General features: G+C 43.1%; 1 protein-coding gene across 1 annotated transcript in view; it reads right to left on the reverse strand.

Annotated features, from left to right (window-relative positions):
• Positions 1–282: 282 nt before the first annotated feature.
• EEF1A2 (eukaryotic translation elongation factor 1 alpha 2) overlaps positions 283–25,989 on the reverse strand; it is a 34,822-nt gene continuing 9,115 nt past the window's right edge. The window contains exons 3-8 of the mRNA XM_077252934.1: positions 18,982–19,161; positions 18,366–18,662; positions 16,370–16,520; positions 4,981–5,237; positions 3,596–3,830; positions 283–636 (exon numbers count right to left, since the gene is read on the reverse strand). Coding sequence (XP_077109049.1) covers positions 509–636; positions 3,596–3,830; positions 4,981–5,237; positions 16,370–16,520; positions 18,366–18,662; positions 18,982–19,161 — 1,248 coding nt within the window. The 3' untranslated portion in view covers positions 283–508. The remainder of the gene's footprint in view (positions 637–3,595; positions 3,831–4,980; positions 5,238–16,369; positions 16,521–18,365; positions 18,663–18,981; positions 19,162–25,989) is intronic.

Below are 25,989 nucleotides of genomic sequence, written 5' to 3' on the forward strand. Positions count from 1 at the left end.
GAAGCGTTCCAGAGTTATAACCTCATAAAGGGACAGTGGTCAGAATTTTAAAAATTGGCTCGGTCATTAAGTACCAAATTGGCTCTGTCACTAAGGGGTTAAGTTCCCCAATTTCCTGCCTCCGCCATGATCAGGCCATGATCAGACTGCATTCGGGACTGCTACAGTCAGTCTGAATGTGACCGCATAACAGTGTCATATTAAAAGCAATCCAGGGGTTCACATATTTATTATAAATAATCCTGCCTCATCTAATAGAATAATGAAGACCACACAGATATGTTTCATGATGTTGAACCGGTTTAATTGGTAAAATGAGCACTAGGGGTCACAATGGCGGGGGCATGCTTTTCCTCTTAAAGAACTTCCACTGGACCTTAATGGTGAGCATCCAGTCGTTAACGTGTAGGCTTTTACAAGCAGATGGGCTGACGTGCACCTCAGAGGGAAGGGTGTGGAGCCTCTCAGAGGAACCGGGCTTGTACGCCGGGCGCGGGGAGCCTACGATTCATTTGTTAGCTTTCTGGGCTTTCTGTGCAGACTTGGTTACTTTACCAGCACCTCCGCTCTTCTTCTCCACATTCTTAATTACCCCCACAGCCACAGTCTGCCTCATGTCCCGTACAGCAAAACGCCCTGAAATCAGGAATGGAGGAAGAACAAATGAGCATCTGAAGGGTCCATAGGAGGCAGTATTCAAGTAGGAATATTCTAGGGGCAGTATTATAGTAGTTAGAGATTCTTGTACATAGGGGGTAGTATAATAGTAGTTATATTCTTGTACATAGGAGCAGTATTATAGTAGTTATATTCTTGTACATAGGGGGCAGTATTATAGTAGTTATATTCTTGTACATAGGGGGCAGTATTATAGTAGTTATATTCTTGTATATAGGGGCAGTATTATAGTAGTTATGTTCTTGTACATAGGAGCAGTATTATAGTAGTTATATTCTTGTACATAGGGTGCAGTATTATAGTAATTATATTCTTGTATATGGGGCAGTATTATAGTAGTTATATTCTTGTATATAGGGGCAGTATTATAGTAGTTATATTCTTGTACATAGGGTGCAGTATTATAGTAGTTATATTCCTGTACATAGGGGCAGTATTATAGTAGTTATATTCTTGTATAGAGGGGCAGTATTATAGTTGTTATATTCTTGTACATAGGAGGCAGTGTTATAGTAGTTATATTCTTGTACATAGGAGGCAGTATTATAGTAGTTATATTCTTGTTCATGGGGGCAGTATTATAGTAGTTGTATTCTTGTATGTAGGGGCAGTATTATAGTAGTTATATTCTTGTACATAGGAGGCAGTGTTATAATAGTTATATTCTTGTACATAGGAGGCAGTATTATAGTAGTTATATCCTTGTACATAGGAGCAGTATTATAGTAGTTATATTCTTGTACATAGGGGCAGTATTATAGTAGTTATATTCTTGTACATAGAAGGGCAGTATTATAGTAGTTATATTCTTGTATGTAGGGGGCAGTATTATAGTAGTTATATTCTTGTACATAGGAGGCAGTATTATAGTAGTGATATTCTCGTACATAGGAGCAGTATTATAGTAGTTATATTCTTGTACATAGGGGACAGTATTATAGTAGTTATATTCTTGTACATAGGGGGCAGTATTATAGTAGTTATATTCTTGTACATAGCGGGCAGTATTATAGTAGTTATATTCTTGTACATAGGGGGCAGTATTATAGTAGTTATATTCTCGTACATAGGAGCAGTATTATAGTAGTTATATTCTTGTACATAGGGGACAGTATTATAGTAGTTATATTCTTGTACATAGGGGGCAGTATTATAGTAGTTATATTCTTGTACATAGCGGGCAGTATTATAGTAGTTATATTCTTGTACATAGGGGGCAGTATTATAGTAGTTATATTCTTGTACATAGGGGGCAGTATTATAGTAGTTATATTCTTGTACATAGGGGGCAGTATTATAGTAGTTATATTCTTGTACATAGGGGGCAGTATTATAGTAGTTACATTCTTGTACATTGGGACAGTATTATAATAGTTATATTTCTGAACATGGGGCAATGCTATAGAAGTTATATTTGTATACATAGGTGAAGTATTATAGTAGTTATATTCTTGTACGTTGGTGTTAATATTACATTAGATATATTATACATAAGGTGCAGTATTATAGTATATATTTGTATATACAGAGCAGTATTATAGCAGTTGCATTCTTCTACATAGTGGGCAGTATTATAGTAGTTATATTCATGTACATAAGGGGCAGTATTATAGTAGCTATATTCTAGTACATAGGGATTAATATTATAGTAGTTACATTCTTGTATATAGGGGCAGTATTACAGTAGTTATATTTTTGTACATAAGGGGCAGTATTATAGTAGTTATATTCTTGTAAATATGGAAAGTATTATATTAGTTATATTTCTGAACATAGGGGCAATAATATACTATTATTATTCTTGTACATAGGGGGCAGTATTATAGTAGTTATATTCTTGTACATAGGGGGCAGTATTATAGTAGCTATATTCTAGTACATAGGGATTAATATTATAGTAGTTACATTCTTGTATATAGGGGCAGTATTACAGTAGTTATATTTTTGTACATAAGGGGCAGTATTATAGTAGTTATATTCTTGTAAATATGGAAAGTATTATATTAGTTATATTTCTGAACATAGGGGCAATAATATACTATTATTATTCTTGTACATAGGGGGCAGTATTATAGTAGTTATATTCTTGTACATAGGGGGCAGTATTATAGTAGTTGTATTCTTTTACATAGAGGGCAGTATTATAATAGCTATATTCTTGTACATAGAGGGCAGTATTATAGTAGTTAATTTCTTGTACATAGGGGCAGTATTATAGTAGTTATATTCTTGTATGGAGGATGCAGTATTATAATAGTTATATTCTTGTATATCGAGGCAGTATTATAGTAGTTTTATTTTTATATATAGGGACAATATTTTAGTAATTATATTTTTGAAAACAGGAGGCAGTATTATAGCAGTTATATTTTTATACATAGGGGCCAGTATTATAGTAGTTCAATCCTTGTACATTGGGGTAGTATTATAGTAATTATATTTGGTAAGTAGGGGTAATATAACAGTAGATATATTCTTATACATGGGGGTAGTGTTATATAGTTATATTATTGTACATAGGGGGCAGTATTATAGTAGTTATATTCTTGTACATAGGGGGCAGTATTATAGTAGTTATATTCTTGTACATAGGGGCAGTATTATAGTAGTTATATTCTTGTACATAGGGGCAGTATTATAGTAGTTATATTCTTGTACATAGGATCAGTATTATAGTAGTTATATTCTTGTACACAGGGGGCAGTATTATAGTAGTTATATTCTTGTATATAGGTGTTAATATTACAGTAGATATATTATTATACATAAGGTGCAGTATTATAGTAGTTATATTCTTGTACATACTTTGCATTATATAGTAGTACTTAGGAGGAAGTACTATATGAGTTACATTCTCGTCTTTAAATTCTAGAATGAAAATATATGGAAAATAAAACATAGTAAATGAAGTTCTCACCAAGAGGTGGGTACTGGGAGAAGCTCTCTACACACATGGGCTTTCCAGGAATCATCTCTACAATGGCAGCATCTCCAGATTTCAGGGATTTTGGGTTGTCTTCAAGTTTCTTGCCAGAGCGACGATCAATCTTCTCTTTGAGCTCAGCAAACTTGCAGGCAATATGTGCAGTGTGACAATCAATGACTGGAGAGTAGCCAGCACTGATCTGACCAGGATGGTTTAGTATGATCACCTACCAAGTAAAGAGAGCCACAATCATAAATCTACTAAGACCCAAAATATAAAGATATCTTTATAAATATTACTATGTATACAGGACCTCTTTATATGGTCAGTGTCATTTCAACAATTATTGCTTGAATCAATAGTACAAGATCCTCCACTTAAGAGTCACTTCTTGTCTCCCACCCCGCCTCATCATTTACTGTGAAATATTGCTAAAATCAATCCTGCGCAATACAAGATATACTGCCAGCTCACCGAGGTTTGAGATTAACAATTTAGGGAGGGGATCAGTGTGAGAGAGACGCAGAGACAAATAGTGCAACAGTTTTCTAGTATGTGTTTTGTCTCATCACAGTGCTGGATTCATAGCTACACTGCTCAATACTGCTGAATATAGTCCATGCTGCTGCTCCTGAATACATGCTAAATAGAGACAGGAGAGGAAATCCTCATGTCTATGTGTGCTCTAAATAGAATACGTCACAGTACCTAGTCTCCATCCACTAGCTCAGAGACAACTGCAACTGAAAGTTAAGAGAAGGAGCATGCAGACGGGAAAAATGGTGAAACTATGGGTACAAATCATATGATGACCGGGTGCTAATCCTCATACATATGACAGCTCCATATCCCGAAAATTGAAAACGTTATGGCTCTCCAAAAATGCTGAAGTGAATGTTATCATTCTAAAGTACAACTCGTCCCACAATAGAGAAGCCCCTATATGGCTATGTGGACGGGAAAAAAAGTTATGCCTCTTGGAAGAAAAGGAGGAGAAAATGAAGACAAAAAATTGAAAATTGGTTGGAAATTGATGGGGTTAGAATGCAGTAAGGAATGCAACTAACATATTCAGGCCTGGACTGGCCCACGGGAGAACAGGAGAATCCTCCGGTGGGCCACTGTGAAGAAGTGGTAATAAGTTGTGCAGAAAAATCTTCTACAATTTTGGAAAATTGTAATATTCCAAGGTGGCCATTGGGTGGCACTGTTGAATATATTATTATTTTTTTTATAGATATGATTATACATTAAAATTGGAACAGTCCCCATTTTGAAGTCCAGGAAATACATCTGTGGAAACTAATGGTCCCATTGTGGTGGATGTGACCCAACTTTCCCACAGACAGATATAACTGTGTGTTGTGCCCACTGACCTGAGAGGTGAATTGCGCAGCTTCCTGGGGTGGGTCTGCTTTGCTGTCACCACACACATTCCCACGGCGAATGTCTTTGACAGACACGTTCTTGACATTAAAGCCGACATTATCTCCAGGAAGAGCCTCACTCAGGGCTTCGTGGTGCATCTCCACAGACTTCACCTCTGTGGTGATATTTACAGGAGCAAAGGTCACTACCATGCCGGGTTTTAAGATCCCAGTTTCTACGCGGCCTACTGGGACTGTGCCGATTCCTGCAGGCGATAAGGAAAAGGACGATTTAAAGTTCACCTGTCACAGTGGAGGCACAATGAAGCCTAAAACTGCATTCTGACATTGGATTATTATTGAAAGGTTCACAATCTAATGTCTAAGGCGGCTCTCTAACAGAAAAACACAAAAATATAACAATAGCAGCAGCAGCAATTAACCTACTTGCTGATGGTTTCTCTACGGAAACAGTTAAAAAAAAAACAGTTGTGTGAAAACGTTTTTTCCCCCATCTTGATTTCCTATTCTTTTGCATGTTTGTCGCACTTAAATGTTTCAGATCACCAAACGAATTTAAATATTAGACAAAGATCACACAATTTTCTGTGGTTCATCATATCTTTGGGAAGCTGAATTCAAACTCCCTAGCCACACCCAGGCCTGGTTACTGCCACACCTGTTCTCAATCAAGAAATCACTTAAATAGGATCTGCCTGACAAATTGATGTAGACCAAAAGATCCTCAAAAGCTATACATTATGCCATGATCGAAAGAAAGTCTGGAACAAATAAGAAATAAAGTAATTGAGATTTATCAGTCTGTAAAAAGTTATAAAGCCATTTCTAAATCATTGGGATTCCAGCGAATCACAGTGAGAGCCATTATCCACAAATGGTAAAAACATGGAACAGAGGTGAATCTTCTCAGGTGGGGCCGACTAGCCAAAATTACCCCAAGAGCGCAGCGACGAATCATCCAAGAGGTTACAAAAGAACCCACAACAACATCCAAAGAACTGCAGGCCTCACTTGCCTCAGTTAAGGTCAGTGTTCATGACTCCACCATATGAAAGAGACTGGGCAAAAATGGCCTGCATGGCAGAGTTCCAAGAAGAAAACCACTGCTGAGCAATAAGAAAATAAAGGGTTGTCTCAGTTTTGCCAGAAAACATCTTGATGATCCCCGAGGCTTTTGGGAGATTACTCTGGACTGACAATATGAAAGTTGAACTTTTTGGAAGGTGTATGCTCCATTATATCTGGAGTAGAAGTAACGCAGCATTTCAGAAAAGGAACATCATACCAACAGTAAAATATGGCGGTGGTAGTGTGATAGTCTGGGGCTGTTTTGCTGCTTCAGAACCTAGAAGACTTGCTGTGGTAAATGGAACAATTAATTCTGCGGTCTACCAAAAAATCTCGAAGGAGAATGTCCGGCTATCTGTTCATGACCTCAAACTGAAGCACACTTGGCTTATGCCGCGGACAATGATCCAAAACACACCAACAAAAACACACCACCTCTGAATAACTTAAGAAAAACAAAATTAAGACTTTGGAGTGGCCTAGTCCAAGTCCTGACCTTAATCCAATTGAGAAACTGTGGCCTGACCTTACATGGCGGTTCATGCTCGAAAACCCTCCAATGTCACTGAATTACTACAATTCTGCAAAGATGAGTCGGACAAAATTCCTTCAGAGCGTTGTAAAAAACTCATTGCCAGACACTTGATTGCAGTTGTTGCTGCTAAGGGTGGCCCAACCAGTTATTAGGTATAGGGGGCAATCACTTTTTCACGCCCTGTGGGTTTGGAATTCTTTTTCCCTTAATAAAAAAAGACCTTCATTTAAAAACTGCATTTTGTGTTTACTTCTCTGATCTTTGTCTAATATTTACATTTAAACATGTAAGTGTGACAAACATGCAAAAGAATAGGAAATAATCAGGAAGGGGGCAAACACTTTTTCACACCACTGTATATACTGGAGGATATCTTAAAGACGGGCGTAACTATCGCGGTCACAAAGTTCCAAGTGGGTTGCGGGTGGGGAACCATGCAGGTGAGCGGTCTGCCAACACCAGCAGAAACTTCAACTGGCTGTGCATCCTCTTTGCACATCCAGTTGAAGTGTATTGTGGCGCACAGACCCGTTGAGTTCGTGTGCTGCAATACAAACCGACGCCAATCAGAGGCAAAAGCTAACGTCATGTTACTATGTTACAGTCGCTTGCATGCTGAAGTCAGCTGCAAAAGAGAATAGAACGCCGCATGATGGGGGAGCAGAGGGAAGGTAAGTATAATTATTATTTTTTCTATGCATTAAGGAACAGTGGCAGAACAGGGGACATATACCAGCATGGGGCCCAGGATAAGGGACGTACACCAGAATAACAGGATGGGGCCCATGACATGGGACATACATACCAGGATGGTGGATATACAGTATATACCAGGATGGGGGATATATACACCAGGATGGGGGATATACAGTATATACCAGGATGGGGGATATATACACCAGGATGGGGGATATATACACCAGGATGGGGCCTAGGACAAGGGACATATATATATATATATATATATATATCAGGATAGGGCCCAGGATAACGGACATATATACCAGGATGGGTGATATATATATATATATATATATATACACTCACTGGCCACTTTATTAGGTACACCTGTCCAACTTCTTGTTAACACTTAATTTCTAATCAGCCAATCACATGGCGGCAACTCAGTGCATTTAGGCATGTAGACATGGTCAAGACAATCTCCTGCAGTTCAAACCGAGCATCAGTATGGGGAAGAAAGGTGATTTGAGCGCCTTTGAACGTGGCATGGTTGTTGGTGCCAGAAGGGCTGGTCTGAGTATTTCAGAAACTGCTGATCTACTGGGATTTTCACGCACAACCATCTCTAGGGTTTACAGAGAATGGTCCGAAAAAGAAAAAAAATCCAGTGAGCGGCAGTTCTGTGGGCGGAAATGCCTTGTTGATGCCAGAGGTCAGAGGAGAATGGGCAGACTGGTTCGAGCTGATAGAAAGGCAACAGTGACTCAAATCGCCACCCGTTACAACCAAGGTAGGCCTAAGAGCATCTCTGAACGCACAGTGCGTCGAACTTTGAGGCAGATGGGCTACAGCAGCAGAAGACCACACCGGGTACCACTCCTTTCAGCTAAGAACAGGAAACTGAGGCTACAATTTGTACAAGCTCATCGAAATTGGACAGTAGAAGATTGGAAAAACGTTGCTTGGTCTGATGAGTCTCGATTTCTGCTGCGACATTCGGATGGTAGGGTCAGAATTTGGCGTAAACAACATGAAAGCATGGATCCATCCTGCCTTGTATGGAGCATCTTTGGGATGTGCAGCCGACAAATCTGCGGCAACTGTGTGATGCCATCATGTCAATATGGACCAAAATCTCTGAGGAATGCTTCCAGCACCTTGTTGAATCTATGCCACGAAGAATTGAGGCAGTTCTGAAGGCAAAAGGGGTCCAACCCGTTACTAGCATGGTGTACCTAATAAAGTGGCCGGTGAGTGTATATATGTGTATATATATATATATATATATATATATATATATATATATATATATAAATCAAGATGGGGAATATATAAAAGACACATCTGCATGTTTATCGCAATATCTGACATGAAATCAGAATAAACCTTTCCTGTTTTGGTCAATTAGGATTACCATGATTATTAATATATGCCAAATGCCAGAATAATGAGAGAGAGACAGAACGTTTAAGACATTTTTATTACTTACTGCAAAGTCAAAAGTTTACATACACTAAGATTACTATGGCTTTAAACAATTCTGGAATGCCCATATGATGATGTCATGTGTTTGGAAGCTTCTGATTCTGTTTTTTTGGCAACATCTGAGTTAATTAGAGACACACCTGTGGATGTATTTAATGCACACCTGAAACACACTGTTTCTATGTGTAGCATCATGGGAAAGTCTAAAGAAATCAGCCTAGATATCAGGAAGATAATTGTGGACTTACACAAGTCTGGCTCATCCTTGGGTACAATTTCAAGATACCTGAAGGTTCCTCGTTCATCTGTACAAACAATTATACACAAGTACAAATAAGATGGGAATGTCCAGCCATCATTCCGCTCAGGAAGGAGATGGGTTCTGTGTCTCAGAGATGAACGTGCTTTAGTCCGACATGTGCATATCAGTGCAAGGAGAAAAGCAAAAGACCTTGTGAAGATGATGGCGGTAGCTGGTAATATTGTGTCAGTATCCACAGTGAAACAAGTACTGTATCAAAATTGGCTGAAAGGCCACTCTGCCATGAAGAAGCCATTACTCCAAAAGAAACATAAAAAAAGCCAGATTAATGTTTGCAAATGCACACAGGAACAAAGCTCTTAATTTTTGGAGATATGTCATGTGGTCTGATGAAACTAAAATTGAACTTTTTGGGCATAATGACCATCGCTATATTTGGAGGAAAAAGGAAGAAGCATGGAAGCCTAAGAACAACATCCCAACTGTGAAACATGGGGGTGGAGGCACAATGTTGTGGGCTTGTGTTGCTGCAGGAGAAACTGGAGCACTTCACAAAATAAATGGCATCATGAGAAAAGACGATTGTGGAAATACTGAAGCAACATCTCAAGACATCAGCCAGGAAGTTAAAGCTTGGGTGGAGTGGGTCTTCCAAATGGACAATGACCCGAAGCATACTGTCAAAATGGTAGCAAAGTGGCTTAAGGATAACAAAGTCAATGTTTTGGAGTGGCCATCACAAAGCCCTGATCTCAATCCTATTGGAAATTTATGGGCAAAGTGAAAAGGCAGGTGCGAGCAAGGCGACTTACAAACCTGGATCAGTGACACCAGTTTTGTCAGGAGGAATGGGCCCAAATTCTGACCAACTACTATGAGAAGCTTGTGGAAGAATATCCCAAACGTTTGACCCAAGTCATTCAGTTTAAGAGCAATGGTACCACATACTAATGAAATGCATGTACATTTTTGACTTCGCAGTAAGAAATAAGCAAACTGTCTCTTCAGAGAGGAAGACGACTAGAACTCTAGTGCCACCTATTGGAAGTAGCAATCCTAACAGTCAATGTCGACCCTTTAACGAGCCTTGTCACATGACTTAGGATAAAAGCCAAACCAGAATCTCAATTTGCAGACACTGTGTTTTGGGGTAAGAAATAAGAATGCCTTAAAACTTTCTCTCTCTCTCTCAATAGTCTGGCATTTGGCAAATATTAATAACTAGATGGTGGCCTGATTCTAAACCATCGGGTATTCTAGAATATGTATGTATGTATATAGCTATGTATACTGTATAGCAGCCACATAGTATATAGCACAGGCCACGTAGTATATAGGAGCCACGTAGTATATAGGAGCCACGCAATATTTAACACAGCCACGTAGTATATAACACAGCCCACGCAGTATATAACACAGGGCATGCAGTATATAACACAGCCCACGCAGTATATAACACAGGCCACGCAGTATATAACACAGGCCACGCAGTATATAACATAGGCCACGCAGTATATAACAGTGGCCACACAGTATATAACACAGCCCACGCATTATAACACAGCCCACGCAGTATATACCACTGCCCACGTAGTATATAACACTGCCCACGTAGTATATAGCAGCCACACAGTATATAACACAGCCCAGGTAATATATAGCACAAAATATATTTGCAAAGAAAAAAAGGGCTAGCTGGCACTGAAAGTACTCAAATTAAGACACCACAGCTGCGGACGTCAGCCATAGAGGTAAAATGGATACTGCTTGTATAGAAGGTAGGGAGGTGCTGTTCAGTGGGTGGCAACACATCCAAATGTAGTATGAGAGAAAAAGAAAAAGTAGCACTCACCCGTTTTCTTCTAGTGTGGAAATTCTTTAATCCATAAAAAAGATAATTCACACAACAGTGCGGTGCAGGTTAGGGCATTGGTGAGGAGAGGGAGCGAGTGAAGACGAGACGAACGACGGCCGTTTCGCGCACAAGCGCTTCTACGGGTCCAGCCACTTAGTATATAGCAGCCACACAGTATATAACACAGCCCACGCAGTATATAGCAATGTGGGCACCATATCGCTGTTAAAAAAAATTATTAAAATAAAAAATAGTTATATACTCACCCTCTGGCGTCCAGCGAAGCTGTCCCGATGCGCGCGCTGCTGCCACCAGCTTCCGTTCCCAGAGATGCATTGTGAAATTACCCAGATGACTTAGCGGTCTGGCGAGACCGCTAAGTCTTCTGGGTAATTTCGCAATGCATCTCTGGGAACGGAAGCTGGCGGCAGCCGCGCGTGCATCGGCGGACGACGGAAGGTGAGAATAGCAGGTTTTTTGTCTTTTTATTAATTTTAACATTAGATTTTTTTACTATTGATGCTGTATAGGCAGCATCAATAGTAAAAAGTTGGTCACACGGGTAATAGCAGCGTTAATGGAGTGCGTTACACTGCGGCATAACGCGGTCCGTTAACGCTGCCATTAACCCTGTGTGAGCGCTGACTGGAGGGGAGTATGGAGCGGGCACTGACTGGACAGGAGTAGGGAGGGACTAATTCACGGCCAGGCTGTGGCCGTCGCTGATTGGTCGCGGCCTGGCGGTCTTTATTAATAAAGGAAAAAGAAATTCAAACCTGCAGGGCCCTGTGAAAAAAAGTGATTGCCCCTAAACCTAATAACTGGTTGGGCTACCATCAGCAGCAACAACTGCTGTGTACTGTGTAATGTCTGTGTCTGACCATACAGTGACATGGTTTGATCATACCACAGCTCCGGGGCGGGGGAGGGGGGGCAAAATAGAGTATACAGACAGCACAGGATCACAGCTGATTTGTGAGGTAAAACATTTCTCCGCCTGTTTTAAAAAATGTTTTACCTCAAAGAAAGAATCAACTGTGATCCAATACTGTAATATCTGTATACTCTCCTTTGCATCCCCCCGCTCAGGAGCTACGGTAGACGGTCAGACACGGCCATTACACAGTACACAGCAGAGGCACATTTATAAGATTATCTCAGCACAGGAACATATTTGAACACATCCAATTATGGAAATTACAATATAATTATTCTAAGACCTATTGTTTGTGGAAAAAAAACACTTGAAGTTCCAAATTTCTATTCTCAGTCATATGTGGGTATAAATACCTAAAGTTTTGTGCAAAAGTTTTAGGCAGATGATGAGAAAATGCTGCAAAGTAAATGTACCTTAAAAAATAGAAGTGTTGATAGTTTACTTACATTAATTGACAAAAAGTTAATGAACAAAAGAGAAATGTAAATCACATCAATATTTGGGGTGACTGCTCTTTTTCTTCAAAACAGCATCAATTATTCTAGGTACACTTGTACAAAGTCAGGGATTCTGTAGGATTATAGTCAGGTGATAATGATCGTCATATGTAGGTAGAAACATAGTCAATAATTGATACAGAAACAGCTGTGTAGGGGATTTAAAACTGAGAAGTTACAAAACTCTGCTACAAAGGTGATGTTGTGGAAGACACTTTCATGTCACATTTTATATTGCATGGCAACAATGAGCACAACAACAAGACAAGGTAGTTATACTGCATCAGCAAGGTCTCTGCCCGGAAAAGATTTTGTAGCTGACTTGGGTTTGAAGATGTGCCATTCAAGCTCTTTTGAAGAAGCACCACAAATATGTACAACATGGAGGATAATATTCGCAGTGGTCGAACAAGAAAAGTTAGTGCAGCAGATGAAAGACAACATGCTTACTTCCCTTTGAAATTGGAAAATGTCCAGCAGTGGTATCAGCTAAGAACTGGCAGCAGCCAGTGGGACCAAATACTGGCACCTACTGTTCAGAGCAGACTGGCAGGAAGTTTTCTTCATTGAAGAATTGGAGCCAAAACTATACCTTCGACATGGAAATAAGGCCAACAGCACACGAATACATAGGAACCGAGGTGCATAAAAATGGCAGCAGCTGCTCTGGACTGATGAGTCAAAATGTGAAATATTTGGAGGAAACAGAAGGCTGTTTGTTTGCTAAAGGTCTGCAGAGTGGTATAATAACGAGTGCCTACAGTGAAGTATGGTGGAGGGTGATTGGAAGTTTTGAGCTGCACTTCAGGAAATAGTGTCCTCAATGCTGAGAAATACAGACAGATACTTATTCATCACGATTGGCTCCAATTTTATTCTGCAGCAGTACAACGACCCCAAACATACAGCCAATGTCATTAAGAACTATCTTGATTGTAAAGAAGAACAAGGCGTCCTGGACGTGATACAGTCCCACAGAGTCCTGATCACATCGTCCAGTCTGTCTGGGATTACATGAAGACTGAAGGGTTTGTGCAAGCGACATCCACAGAAGACCTGTGGTTAGTTCTCCTCCTTTCTGATTTAGTTCAAAAAGTATGTGTAAGTGTACCTAGAAGAATGTATGCTGTTTTGAAGGCATGGGCAGTGACATGAAACTTTAATTTAGGTCTTTCTTTTATTTAAACACTTTTTTTTAAATTTTGAGCTGATCATGTTAAAAAATGCTGCTTCCCTTTAGCGATACCCCCGGCTGTCAAATAAACTGCCAAAGAGTGACTACATTCGCCGCTCACAGTATTGTGAATGATGACTGTACTTGCTGTGTGCACTGCCTGTATGACTGAGCCAGGACATTAATTTTCTCCGAGTAGCCATGCGTTCAGTAGCATTTTGACAATAAATATACCATACTTTGCGGATTATAAGACGCACCCCAAATTTTGGGGAGAAAAATTAGAAAAAAAACGTTAATAAAATGGTGATGCTTCTTGTAATCCATGCAACTTATTGCGGCTACGGGGGAGCGGGGTGCCAGGGTTGCTGACGATTCTGCGAACCCCAGGCTGGGAGGAAGGGGTGTTCGGAGGTATGAAGCTGTGGATGTTCGGTGGTGCGAAGGCTATGCCGACATTCTGTGAAAGCCTGGAGGCCCCGAATTTTCATGGTTTACATTGCGGTGGACTCTGGGAAAATGGCCACTGGAGGCGGCGCATGAGCAGATGGAGATCTCGGCACCGACATCTTGTCTCCCAAAACCTTGGTGCCGAGATCTCCATCTGCGCATGTGCCACCCCTGGCAACCATTTTCCCGGAGTCCACCGCAATTTAAACAATGGAAGTGCAGGGGCTCCGGGCTTTCACAAAATGTCGGCATAGCCCCGCACCACCGAACAGAGGCAGCGTTGCACCTCAAAACCAGCCTCCTCCCATCCTTAGGCCCGCAGCATCGCCCCATTCTTGCCTCCGCCAACAGCGACCCTGGCACCCCGCTCCACCACAATCGGTAAGGTATGTTCGAATTATAAGACGCACCCCCATTTTCTCCCCAAATTTTGGGGAATAAACGTTTGTCTGAAAAATACGGTGTATATATACTGTACATATAAGCACAGTGTATACAAAAGGTCTAGACACCCCCATTAAAATGTCTGCCAGGTGTGTGTTGTGTAAAAAAAATTAAACCAAGAAGAAAAATTTCAGAACATTTCCCACCTTCAGGGCAGGTGCAGACGAGCATATTTTTTGTCATCCGAAAAAATCTAGTTACAAGTACAATTACAATCTGATCAGATTCATAGTGAGCTTTGTATCATCCAATTATCTTGGATGTGGACAAGATAGAGAATTTTTTTTCTCATCATCTCCATTCTGTCAGTCCATGGAAATCGGACTGCACTCAGATGTCATCTGGGTGCAGTCTGATGGTTTCCAAGGCCTCATTGACTTGAATGGCCAAGTGAGATCTGAATATTGCATCAAACTTGGGTATACAGTAATTTTTTTCCTCGGAAGGGCTCCCTCCGAGTTAAATATCTGACATATGCACAACCCCATAGAATATCATGGGTCTGAGGGAGATCTGATGTTTTGCTGGCCCAAAAATATGGTCATCTGCACTTTTTCTTAATGTCACCAATAATCTCTACAATTCAATTGAAAAATAAACTGAAATCTTTTGTTTGGAAAAAAGAAAAACTAAAACAATATGGTTGCATATATCTGTACACCCTTAAACCAATACTTTGAATTTATGACAGAATCAGTCTTTGTGGACAGGAGTCTGTCAGCATGGCATATCTAGAATTAGCAATTTTTGTCCACTCTTCCCTGCAGCAGTGCTCCACATTTGTCAGATTGACATCTCCTGTATACACCCTCTTCCGGTGAACCCACACATTATCAATTGGATTCAGGCTTGGGCTCTGGCTGAGTCATTCCAAACCATTGATCTTCATCTGGCAAGTTTTTGTTGTGTTGTAAGGTGAAATTCATCTTCATCTTTAGCTTTTTAGTAGATCCCTGAAGGTTTGGATGCAAAATAGACTGATATTTGGAACTATTCATAATTTCCTTGACCAAAGCCCAAATTCCACATGCCAAAAAATAGCTCCAAAGCATAATGCTGCCCCCACCATGCTTTACTGTGGGAATGGTGTTCTTTTCATGATATGCAATGTTGGCTTTGCACAAACTTATATTTTGGAAGTATTTCCAAAAAATTCAACCTTGGTTTCACCAGACTATAACACAATTTTCCACATGCTTTTGGCAGACTTGATTCAGGTTTTAGAGAAACATTGCTGGGCTTGGATTTTTTCTTTGTACAAAAAAGGTTTCCTCCTTGCCACCCAACAAAATATGGAGATTGTTATCACATGTTGTACACAGCCAGTACTTGACAGAAATTCCTGCAGCTCCTTTAATGTTGTTGTAGGCCTCTTACAGCCTCCCAGAAAATTTTCTTTCATATGTATTGAGGGACGCCCACTCAGGTAATAATGATGTTGTGCCAAATTTAAGCCACTTCTTTATGATCGTCTACACAGTGTTCCATGGTATATCTAATGCCTGGAAAAATTTTTGTACCCTTCTCCTAACTGATAACTTTCAACAATGAGATTCCTTTGCTGTGTTGTAAGCTGTTTATTGACTATGGTGTGGCTGTATAATGTAACTAAGATAATGTCTGGAAAATTCTACTAGAACAGATAACTAAAGTATGAGGTTACTCACTGTAAATGATGGAAGCTATGCACTCACTACTATTTAACATGAGTTTCAATGTGATTGGCTAATTCTTAACACAGCCACATTACCAATGATAAGAGGGTGTTCACACTTATGCAACCACATTATTTTAGTTTTGTTATTGTAATTTCCCCGTCAAAATGATTTTGGTTTATTTTTCAATGGATTTGTACAGATTAAGAGTGAAAAAAGTTCTGAAATGATCCATCTTGATATGATTTTCTTACATGACAAAAACTTGGCATCTTAACAGGGGTGGGTGTGTAGATGTTTTATATCCACTGTATCTATCATATGAAAACCTTACCTCCAATTTTGTACACATCTTGAAGTGGGAGGCGCAGAGGTTTATCTGTTGGACGAGTTGGTGGAAGAATTGTGTCCAAAGCTTCAAGAAGTGAAACACCACTTGCATTTCCTTCTTTTCTCTCTACCTTCCATCCCTTAAACCAAGGCATCTATAGGACAGAACACGAGACAGCAGAGGGCAGGGTAAAGCAGGGAAAGTTGGGAAACAAATAGAGATCATGGTGTATTGGACGTTTTAAGCAGTGAAAGTGAGCATTCATTCATTCAGCTTAGGAATTCACTGGGAGTCTTGATGTCAATCCTCGAAGACTTTGCAAAGTAGATCATGGCTGCAAGTTCCTTATCACTCTATGCTACGGCATATGGTCAACCACCTGATCCTCCTTCCTTCACTTGAATATTGTCTCCAAGGCTTTTAAATATCAAAAATAGTGGTGCTGTCAGGCATCCAGCTGAAAACAACCTTTGGCTTTCAGCCAATCATCATTTTGGGCATGTTTTGAGTAATGGTTATTGGCTAAGAGCTTCCGACCTGCATGGATTTACTCGTAATTCCTTCTAAAGGTCTTTTTCAGATGGATGCCAAGTACAATTTGCAGATCCAAAAAACCTAGACCACTGATTGTGAAAACTGTATAGTGGCTGATCTTATGACTGGAGTGTATTACTAAAGAGGTTTTACAGCAAAAAATAAATATATTAGATATGTTTACTATATAAAAAACAAATTAATTATGTTTAGAAAGGTTCTCCAATCTAAACATGATCAGTGCTGGTCTTAGTTTCTGGCAGCTCCACTTCTAGTTTGAGTCTGACACAGGATAGTTTTTGCCGAAACATTGCTAGTACTGTATATTAAGGAGGCTGGCTCACTTCAATAGCTAGGCCAGTCCCCTTTTCCAATACAGTTTGTCAGTCCACTTTGCACACAGCACTGCTCACTTGCCAACATGCAAAACACTCTCCTTTATCTAGCCCAAACCAGAAGTGGAGTTGTCAGGACCAGCACCGATATCTTGAAATCGACTTTCTTGATTCATATTTTTTTTTTCTAGCTGGTCCACCCATTAAGCCTTTCCTTTAATATTGCTGCCTCAAAATAAAAACATTTGAAACCAAATCTCCAATAAGATGGGAAACAAAAAGCTATTGATGGATTTTTAGTTGCATGTGTTTGTTATGATTGGCAAGGACTATTGTCCAAAGAACTTTGACCCCACAAGAACAATATGTCTAGTTCCTATAGGTGACATTATTATTTTCTAACTTCTGATTTGTTTTGGACATATTGGTGATATGAGGGTGAAGTAAGACAGGTGTCCATTAGGCAATTACAGCCACACCACATTATGGTGATGACACCCAATACATGGGATAAAATTTTACGTCACCTAAGGTGGCAGGACATATTTCCCTCACTTATATCTTGGGTTTCGTATTTGCCCTTTGTGTTACATCTCAGTTGCATCCACCAGGCAGTTAGCCATCTCAAGAAGCTTCCAGGTTCCATCCAACCAGTTTTAGTAACATATTAAAAATCTATTAAAGCCCTCCACATTGGTGTCTGAGCTGAAGACCTTGTTTGGGTTACACAAGTTCTGCGGCATCTCTACTGGCACTAAGCCCCTGTCTTTTTATAACTGGGTTTATCTGATCTGATGACCGAGGGAATGTTCTGGACCTGCCAGATCCATCATGATGATGAGTCAGGAAATATATTTGAAAAGGGAGATAACCATGGAGGATGGGAGCTATTGAGGAGCAATGTGGCTTCTATTAGAAACCCAAAATAGCTAAAATAATCACCTGACCACAAATAATGACATTGTAGTTGAACTAACTGTTAACATTTTGCCACATGCACCAAACCAGCTTAGTCCATTGGTCAGATTTGGAGTAACTGAACCATTTTAATATGCTATGATTGTATATATCGGGTTTAAGAACTAACCCAAAGTATAAATAGACCAGGGACACAAAGTTTCCTCACTTACATTAGGAGATGGCTCCAGCATATTGTCCCCATGCCAGCCGGAGATGGGTACGAAAGGTACAGTGGCCGGATTGTACCCAATCTTCTTGATGTAAGCGCTGACCTCTTTTACGATCTCATCGTAACGTTTCTCACTGTACTGCGGCTCAGTGGAGTCCATTTTATTGATGCCTACGATGAGTTGTTTTACTCCAAGTGTGTAAGCTAGCAGGGCGTGCTCTCTCGTTTGGCCATTCTTTGAGATTCCAGCTTCAAATTCACCAACACCGGCTGCAACTATCAAGACCGCACAGTCTGCCTGGTAAGAGAATATTGACTGCCATTATGAAAGGTGAACAAGGAAATTGTGTACAGTATTGTAAGGTGGATTTTATACAGAAGGCCAGTGTGACAAACTAGCCCAAGGCCTTACCCACTGGTCATGGAAGAGGACACAGTCTCAGTTTGCATATAGTAACTTATTTCTGGAGACCATGAGGGATATATTCTTTAATGAACACAATGCTATGGGAAAATAGGCTGCAAGAGTAGAGAACATAGGGCCCACATAATGTCCTTGACCGGGAACCCTATGTAGTCTATGTGCCTGATCTTGGACAATCGTGGTCTCCACTCACCTGAGATGTTCCAGTGATCATGTTCTTGATGAAGTCACGATGTCCAGGGGCATCAATAATAGTGATGTAATATTTAGTGGTCTCAAACTTCCACAAGGAGATGTCAATAGTGATACCTCGCTCCCTTTCTGCCTTCAGTTTGTCTAGAACCCAAGCGTACTTGAAGGAGCCTTTACCCATCTAGGAAAAGCAAAGATGTGAGGACACGTTACAGTGATATTACTGTGCTGTATATGGGGGATGCTGTAAAGATCCATAAGTGGTAATGAGTTGAAACAAGTTCTGGGGTCACACTGACTGTCACTTTACATTTTGTGAAATAGAATACTTTACAGAAGAAAGAACTCCAAGGCTCACATCTACTGATGTTTTTCTTTTATTTGAGTAGGGGGGTTAGTTGACAATGCTCTCAGTAAGTGATTAAGGAAAACTTCTAGACAAGTTTTTGGAAAAAGAATCACTTGTGACTGCACCATCCCTAAAATCAAAGTCTTACAGTATATAGAAGTAGTAGCTACAAGCCTCTAACATGAACCACCTAGTAGTAGGTTAAGGCTCTCAGCACTGGATATGTGTGACATACAGTAGTCATGGTGGCAGCAAGTCGCTGTCAGACATCCCACTAGACTACACTACAGACAGCTCTGCCTTAATTGGCTGCTAACAAAGAACGAAAAACTGAAATCAAATGGAGTTATGATAGCATTTATCATTATCCCTTTTAGCCATTTAATAGTTATATAGCCCTAAAGGGTTGTGGAGATGGAAGGATGGATAAAATCCAGGCCTGATGGTTACAGTGAGGACATGACAAATACAATGAGGACATCACGGCTACAGTAAGAGCATCGAAGCTACAATAAGGGCATCATGGCTACAGAGAGAGCATTGTGGCTGCAGCAAGGGTATGAAGGCTACAGTGAAGGCATGAAGGCTACAGTGAGGGCATGATGGTATAGTGAGGGAATGATAGCTACAGTGAGGGTATGATGGCTACAGTGAGGGCATGATGGCCATAGTGAGGGCATGATAGCTACAGTGAGAGTGTGATGGCTATAGTGAAGGCATGAAGGCTACAGTGAGGGCATGATGGCTATAGTGAGGGCATGATAGCTACAGTGAGGGTATGATGGCTACAGTGAGGGCATGATGGCCATAGTGAGGGCATGATAGCTACAGTGAGGGTGTGATGGCTACAGTAAGGTCATGATGGCCATAGTGAGGGCATGATAGCTACAGTGAGAGTGTGATGGCTATAGTGAAGGCATGAAGGCTACAGTGAGGGCATGATGGCTACAGTGAGGGCATGATGGCTATAGTGAGGGCATGATGGCTATAGTGAGGGCATGATGGCTATAGTGAGGGCATGATAGCTACAGTGAGGGTGTGATGGATACAGTGAGGGCATGATGGCCACAGTGAGGGCATGATAGCTACAGTGAGAGTGTGATGGCTATAGTGAAGGCATGAAGGCTACAGTGAGGGCATGATGGCTACAGTGAGGGCATGATGGCTACAATGAGGGCATGATGGCTATAGTGAGGGCATGATGGCTATAGTGAAGGCATGATAGCTACAGTGAGGGTGTGATGGCTACAGTAAGGGCATGATGACCATAGTGAGGGCATGATAGCTACAGTGAAGGTGTGATGGCTACAGTGAGGGCATGATGGCCATAGTGAGGGCATGATAGATACAGTGAGGGTGTGATGGCTATAGTGAAGGCATGAAGGCTACAGTGAGGGCATGATGGCTACAGTGAGTGCATGATGGCTACAGTAAAAGGCATCATGGCTACAGTGAAAGCATGATGGCTACAGTGACTGCATGATGGCTACAGAGATGGCATGATGGCTACACTAAGAGAATTATCATGGCTACAGTGAGGGCATCATGGCTACAGTGAGGATATGATGGCGACATTGAGAGAATCATCATGGCTACAATGAGAGCATCATGTCTACAGTGAGAGCATGATGGCTACACTGAGGGCATGATGAATACATGAGGGCATGGTGATTAAAGACAGGGTATAATAGATAGTGAGTGCCTCATGGCTACAGTGAGGGTATGATCAGGGGCTTAACTATAATAGGAGGAAAGGTTGCAGGCGCAACCTGGCCCTGAAGCCTAAGGGCTCCAAAATGGTCGCTCTGGCTCATATTAAAAGGACAATACTGTTACAGACCCATGATAGTTAGGGCCCTGCTGAAGATTTCGCATTGAGGCCCATGAGCTTCAAGTTACACCACTGGGTATGATGGGTACAGTGAGGGAATTATGGTAAAAGTGAAAACATGAGGGTTACATAGAAAGTATGATGGTTACAGTTAGAGTGTCATGTACTGCTGGGGCATTAGGGTTACAGTGATGATATAATGGTTACAGTGAGGGCATGGTGATTATGCAGCACCCCAGAGTCCTGGTTGTTGCAGTACTGTGGCTCCGCCACTACGGGGAGCTATGGTACGTCTGATTGCACTAAGGAGTTTCTCTGATCAGGTACACTCACACCACACTTCACACTCCGGCCACCAGGGGGGGTGGTCCTATCTAGTAGGCCACTCCTCACAACTCTGGTAAAACTGGGGGTTGGACAGGAAGACAGGGAGAAGTAGCTGGGAAGAGCTAGTGAGAGGACCTGTCAGGGATGGGATCCTGGCAGACTCCTCAGAGCAGAACTAACCAGTAAACAACGAGAATACAGAAAAGGAGAAATACCAGAAGGGGTCTTGCTGTTAGACCGAGGCAACATCCTTCTGAGGCGCAACAGTCGGTGGCCGGAACGCCGAGCAAGTAAGAGACTTTAAGTACATTGCAAACCACGGCAGGGCAGCTAACTACAGGTTGGCTGTCTCACTTAACACCTAAGCAGACAACGGAGGCAGCTGTGGGAGAGGGGCGACTCTAGAGTCCCGGAAGAACTCCAGGCCTACCCCGTCATACGGGTGCGTCCTACCATATCACCTGGGGGACGGAAAAAGAACAGTAGAGACAGAAAGAAACAGTTGTGAGGACTATCCCGGGAGCTCAGCAGGGAAGAACTACAACACACAGCGCTAGAAGGTAGATACTGATTCCCACCTGTAAAGAGAGCTCCTGATGTGTCGTTGGACCGGCCGGTCTCTGAAAACCCAGTTAACAGCGCTCTGGACTGAGGTCTCCCACATCTTCAGTAAAGAGGTAAAGAGACTGCAATCTGGTGTCCTCGTTATTTACCGCGACCTGCACCCCACAACTACACCACCGTTACAACATCACTTATTCTACCGGACGTCCCCCACTGACAAACAGGGCCACGGACCGGGTCTAGCCACCGTGACAACCCCAGGACTGAGACCCAGAGGCCCGGCTCCGGGTACCCCTAGGCCCTGCGGCGGTGTGGGGGCGCTCTAACTTGGCGTCACGAACAGGATCTACTTAAGCCTGAGGAATCAGGTCATGTGTGCCTTGGAACTGTGATTTGTTGTGCTTGGACTGTACTTTATTGAGAGAACTGTGTGCTACTGCTTGCCGCGGAAAGTTACCGCCAAAATTCGCCATTGCCGCGCGCGGAGGGAGGAGCCTTAGCTACGTGGGCGGGATCAGCCAAAAGAAGCGCGGGACGGAAAGCGCGGTGAGACGCCAATCCCGGAAGAGGAACTCCGACCTCCAGCAGGTTAGTGGGAGGAAGGGACGGCCATGTCCGAGTCGGGAGGAGAGGAGGTGGCGGTCGCAGCCGCGGACGCAGGGGCAGCTCCGGTCCCCGCAGCAGGCGAAGCCGTGGCCCTAATACCACCACTGGCTGCCGCAGAACCCGCTGCCCCCATCAGCCAGTCGGACACTGCCGCTAATGCAAAAGCCATAATGCCCTTCTCCATGCCCTACCTGCCCGGAGCGGCCTGGCTCCCACGATACTCTGGGGAGGCGCATACGTTCACTGACTTTAAGGAAGGGCTCTGCAGCCTGCTCGAGTTCTATCCCCTAACCGAGCCTCAGAAGGTCCATATGATAACCGGCCAACTCTTTGGGGCGGCTCTGAGAGAATTGAAATCCTGGCCCGCTGAGGATAAAGGAACTGCACAACAGATTTTTGCCAAGCTTAAAGCCACCTTTGATACTCGCACTGCTACAGAAATTAAACTGACTTTTTATGGATGCAAACAAAGGTCACAGGATAGCTTACGGGACTATGCCCTTAATCTCCAGGAAGCGATGCGGGCCATTAAGCAGAGTGACCCCGGCAGCATGCAGGATGAGGATAAAATCCTGAAGGAGCGGTTCATTGAGGGGCTCCTGTGCAGTCACCAGCGGAGCCAATTGCACTTCCTGGCCATGCAAAATCCAGACTTGACTTTTGCGCAGTTTAAAGATAAAGCTATCCAGGCATTGCAGGAGGGACAGCCCAGCCGCGCAATACCACCCAGGCGCCCCGCTCTCACATACCACCAGGAGGTGGCATCGGATACCCCAGTTGCCGCGGAGGCCGACGCCCAGAGCTTCGAGGACGACTCCCCTGCAGGACTCCGTCTCCAAATGCAAGAGCTAACCAAGGGCGTTGCTGCCCTGGCCCGGACGGTGCAGTCCCTACAGGAGGCCCCCAAAGAGAAGATCCAGTTGGCTTCCAGTCCGGAGGATGTCCCTTGGATGCGACAGAGGAGGACTCCGCCGACTAGGAGCCGGCCCGACGATCGCTTCCACCCGGATGGACGACCCATCTGCCGCCGCTGTCACCAGGTGGGCCATCTTGCAAGGTACTGTCCTTTAAACGAGCAACCCCTGGGGCAAAGGGCCAACCCCCAGGAGTAGGACGGTCAGGCCCGCGGCATTGGAGAACCAAGTATATTGGAGGACGACCAGTTCTCCCTGTAGTGGTTGATGGAATCCCCTTGAACGCTTTGCTGGACACCGGTTCTCAGGTGACGACTATACCTTACGTGCTCTACAAACGGTATTGGGAGGACGCTGATATTACTCGTGGCCCTGACGATGATTTCACCATAATCGCCAGTAATGGTCAGCCGTTGCCACAGGTGGGGTATAAGGAGGTCACCATCAAAGTGGGGCGGGTGGAATTGAAAGCCCAAGGGATTGTGATTGTAGATATTGATCGTCGAGAATGTAATCCCATGATGACTCTTGGTACTAATGTTATAGAAAATTGTCTTGCAGAAGTGATTGTTTTGTTGCAACAGGTGGCAGAAACCGCTGGCCACAGTGAGCAACGTGCCCTGCAGAAGGAAATCAGAGCTCTGATGCAGAGACAACAGGTAGAGCTGACTGGTGGTGAGATTGGTCGTGTCACTGTGAGTGATTCAAACCCCATCGCGATACCCCCCAAAAGTGAAATGTTAATATGGTGTCGAGCAGCCATAGGCCTCAGGGGTAAGGACTACCAGGCCTTGGTGGAACCTGTATATTCAGACAATAGGCCTACTGTTCTGACAGCCCGGGGGGTGGTCAACGTCCGACAGGGGAGAGTGCCCGTACGTGTCCTCAATTGTGGGGAGGAAGAGGTCCACCTAACCAAGTATACCACGCTCGCCAAACTGTTCACTGTCAATAATAGTGTAATACAGACACCTGAACCCTTGGTCCCGTCAAACGTGGCGGAGAACAAAGGTTCTGCCGAGCACTTGAAAGACTGGTGTCGGGAATTGCATGTGGGCACTGACTCTACCCCATCTCATCAAATACAGGGGGCTTACAGAGTGGTACACGAGTACGAGCAGGTATTCAGCAAACACCCCTCAGATTTTGGGCAGGTGAAAGGGATCCAACATCACATCCCCACAGGAGATCACCGACCCATAAAAGAGAGATATCGCCCTGTACCCCCAGCTCATTACCAGTGTGCCAAGGACATGTTGCGAGAAATGAAGGAGGCTGGGGTGGTGAGAGACAGCTGTAGCCCCTGGGCGGCTCCGTTAGTCCTTGTTAAAAAGAAAGATGGTACAATGAGGATGTGTGTTGACTACAGACAGTTGAATCGCATTACACATAAGGACGCATACCCACTGCCCAGGATAGAGGAGTCTCTGGCTGCCTTAAAATCTGCTAACTATTTCTCTACCTTAGATCTCACCAGTGGGTACTGGCAGGTTCCTGTGGCGGAGGCGGACAAAGAGAAGACGGCCTTCACGACGCCAATGGGCCTCTGTGAGTTCAACTACATGCCCTTCGGATTGTGCAATGCTCCCGGAACGTTCCAGAGGATGATGGAGAGCTGCCTGGGACACCTGAACTTTGAAACCGTGCTGCTATATCTGGATGACGTCATAGTCTTCTCTAAAACCTACGAAGACCATCTGAAGCACCTGGCCGAGGTGTTTGAAGCCTTGTCCAACTTCGGCCTAAAAGTGAAACCGTCCAAGTGTCATCTGCTGAAACCTAAAGTGCAGTACCTGGGCCATGTGGTGAGCGCTGAAGGAGTGGCCCCAGACCCTGACAAGGTCACAGTGATCAAGGACTGGCCAAAGCCCAGTGACCTCCACGAAGTCCGGCAGTTCCTCGGGCTGGTAGGCTATTACCGGAGGTTCATTAAAGACTTCACCAAAAAGGCCGCACCCTTGCAAAACCTGTTGGTGGGCCAACCAAAGAAGACCAGGGGAAAGAACACCCCCTTTGACTGGAACGGGGAGCTGGAAGAATCCTTCACCTGCTTGAAGTCGGCGCTGACGGGGGAAGAGGTACTGGCTTACCCCGAATACGACCAACCGTTTGTGCTGTACACAGATGCCAGTAATGTGGGATTAGGAGCCGTGCTGTCTCAAGTCCAGAAAGGCAAGGAAAGAGTGATTGCTTACGCCAGCAGGAAACTCCGTCCCACGGAAAGGAACCGTGACAACTACAGTTCCTTCAAACTGGAATTTCTTGCCCTCGTCTGGGCGGTGACAGAGAGGTTTAAGCACTACCTGGCCTCTGCGAAATTCACCGTCTTCACGGACAACAATCCGCTAACGCATCTGGATACTGCCAAACTCGGGGCTTTGGAACAGCGGTGGATGGCCCGGCTGTCCAACTATGATT

Source organism: Ranitomeya variabilis, chromosome 4 (genome assembly GCF_051348905.1).
Source record: "Ranitomeya variabilis isolate aRanVar5 chromosome 4, aRanVar5.hap1, whole genome shotgun sequence".
Lineage (NCBI taxonomy): Eukaryota > Metazoa > Chordata > Amphibia > Anura > Dendrobatidae > Ranitomeya > Ranitomeya variabilis.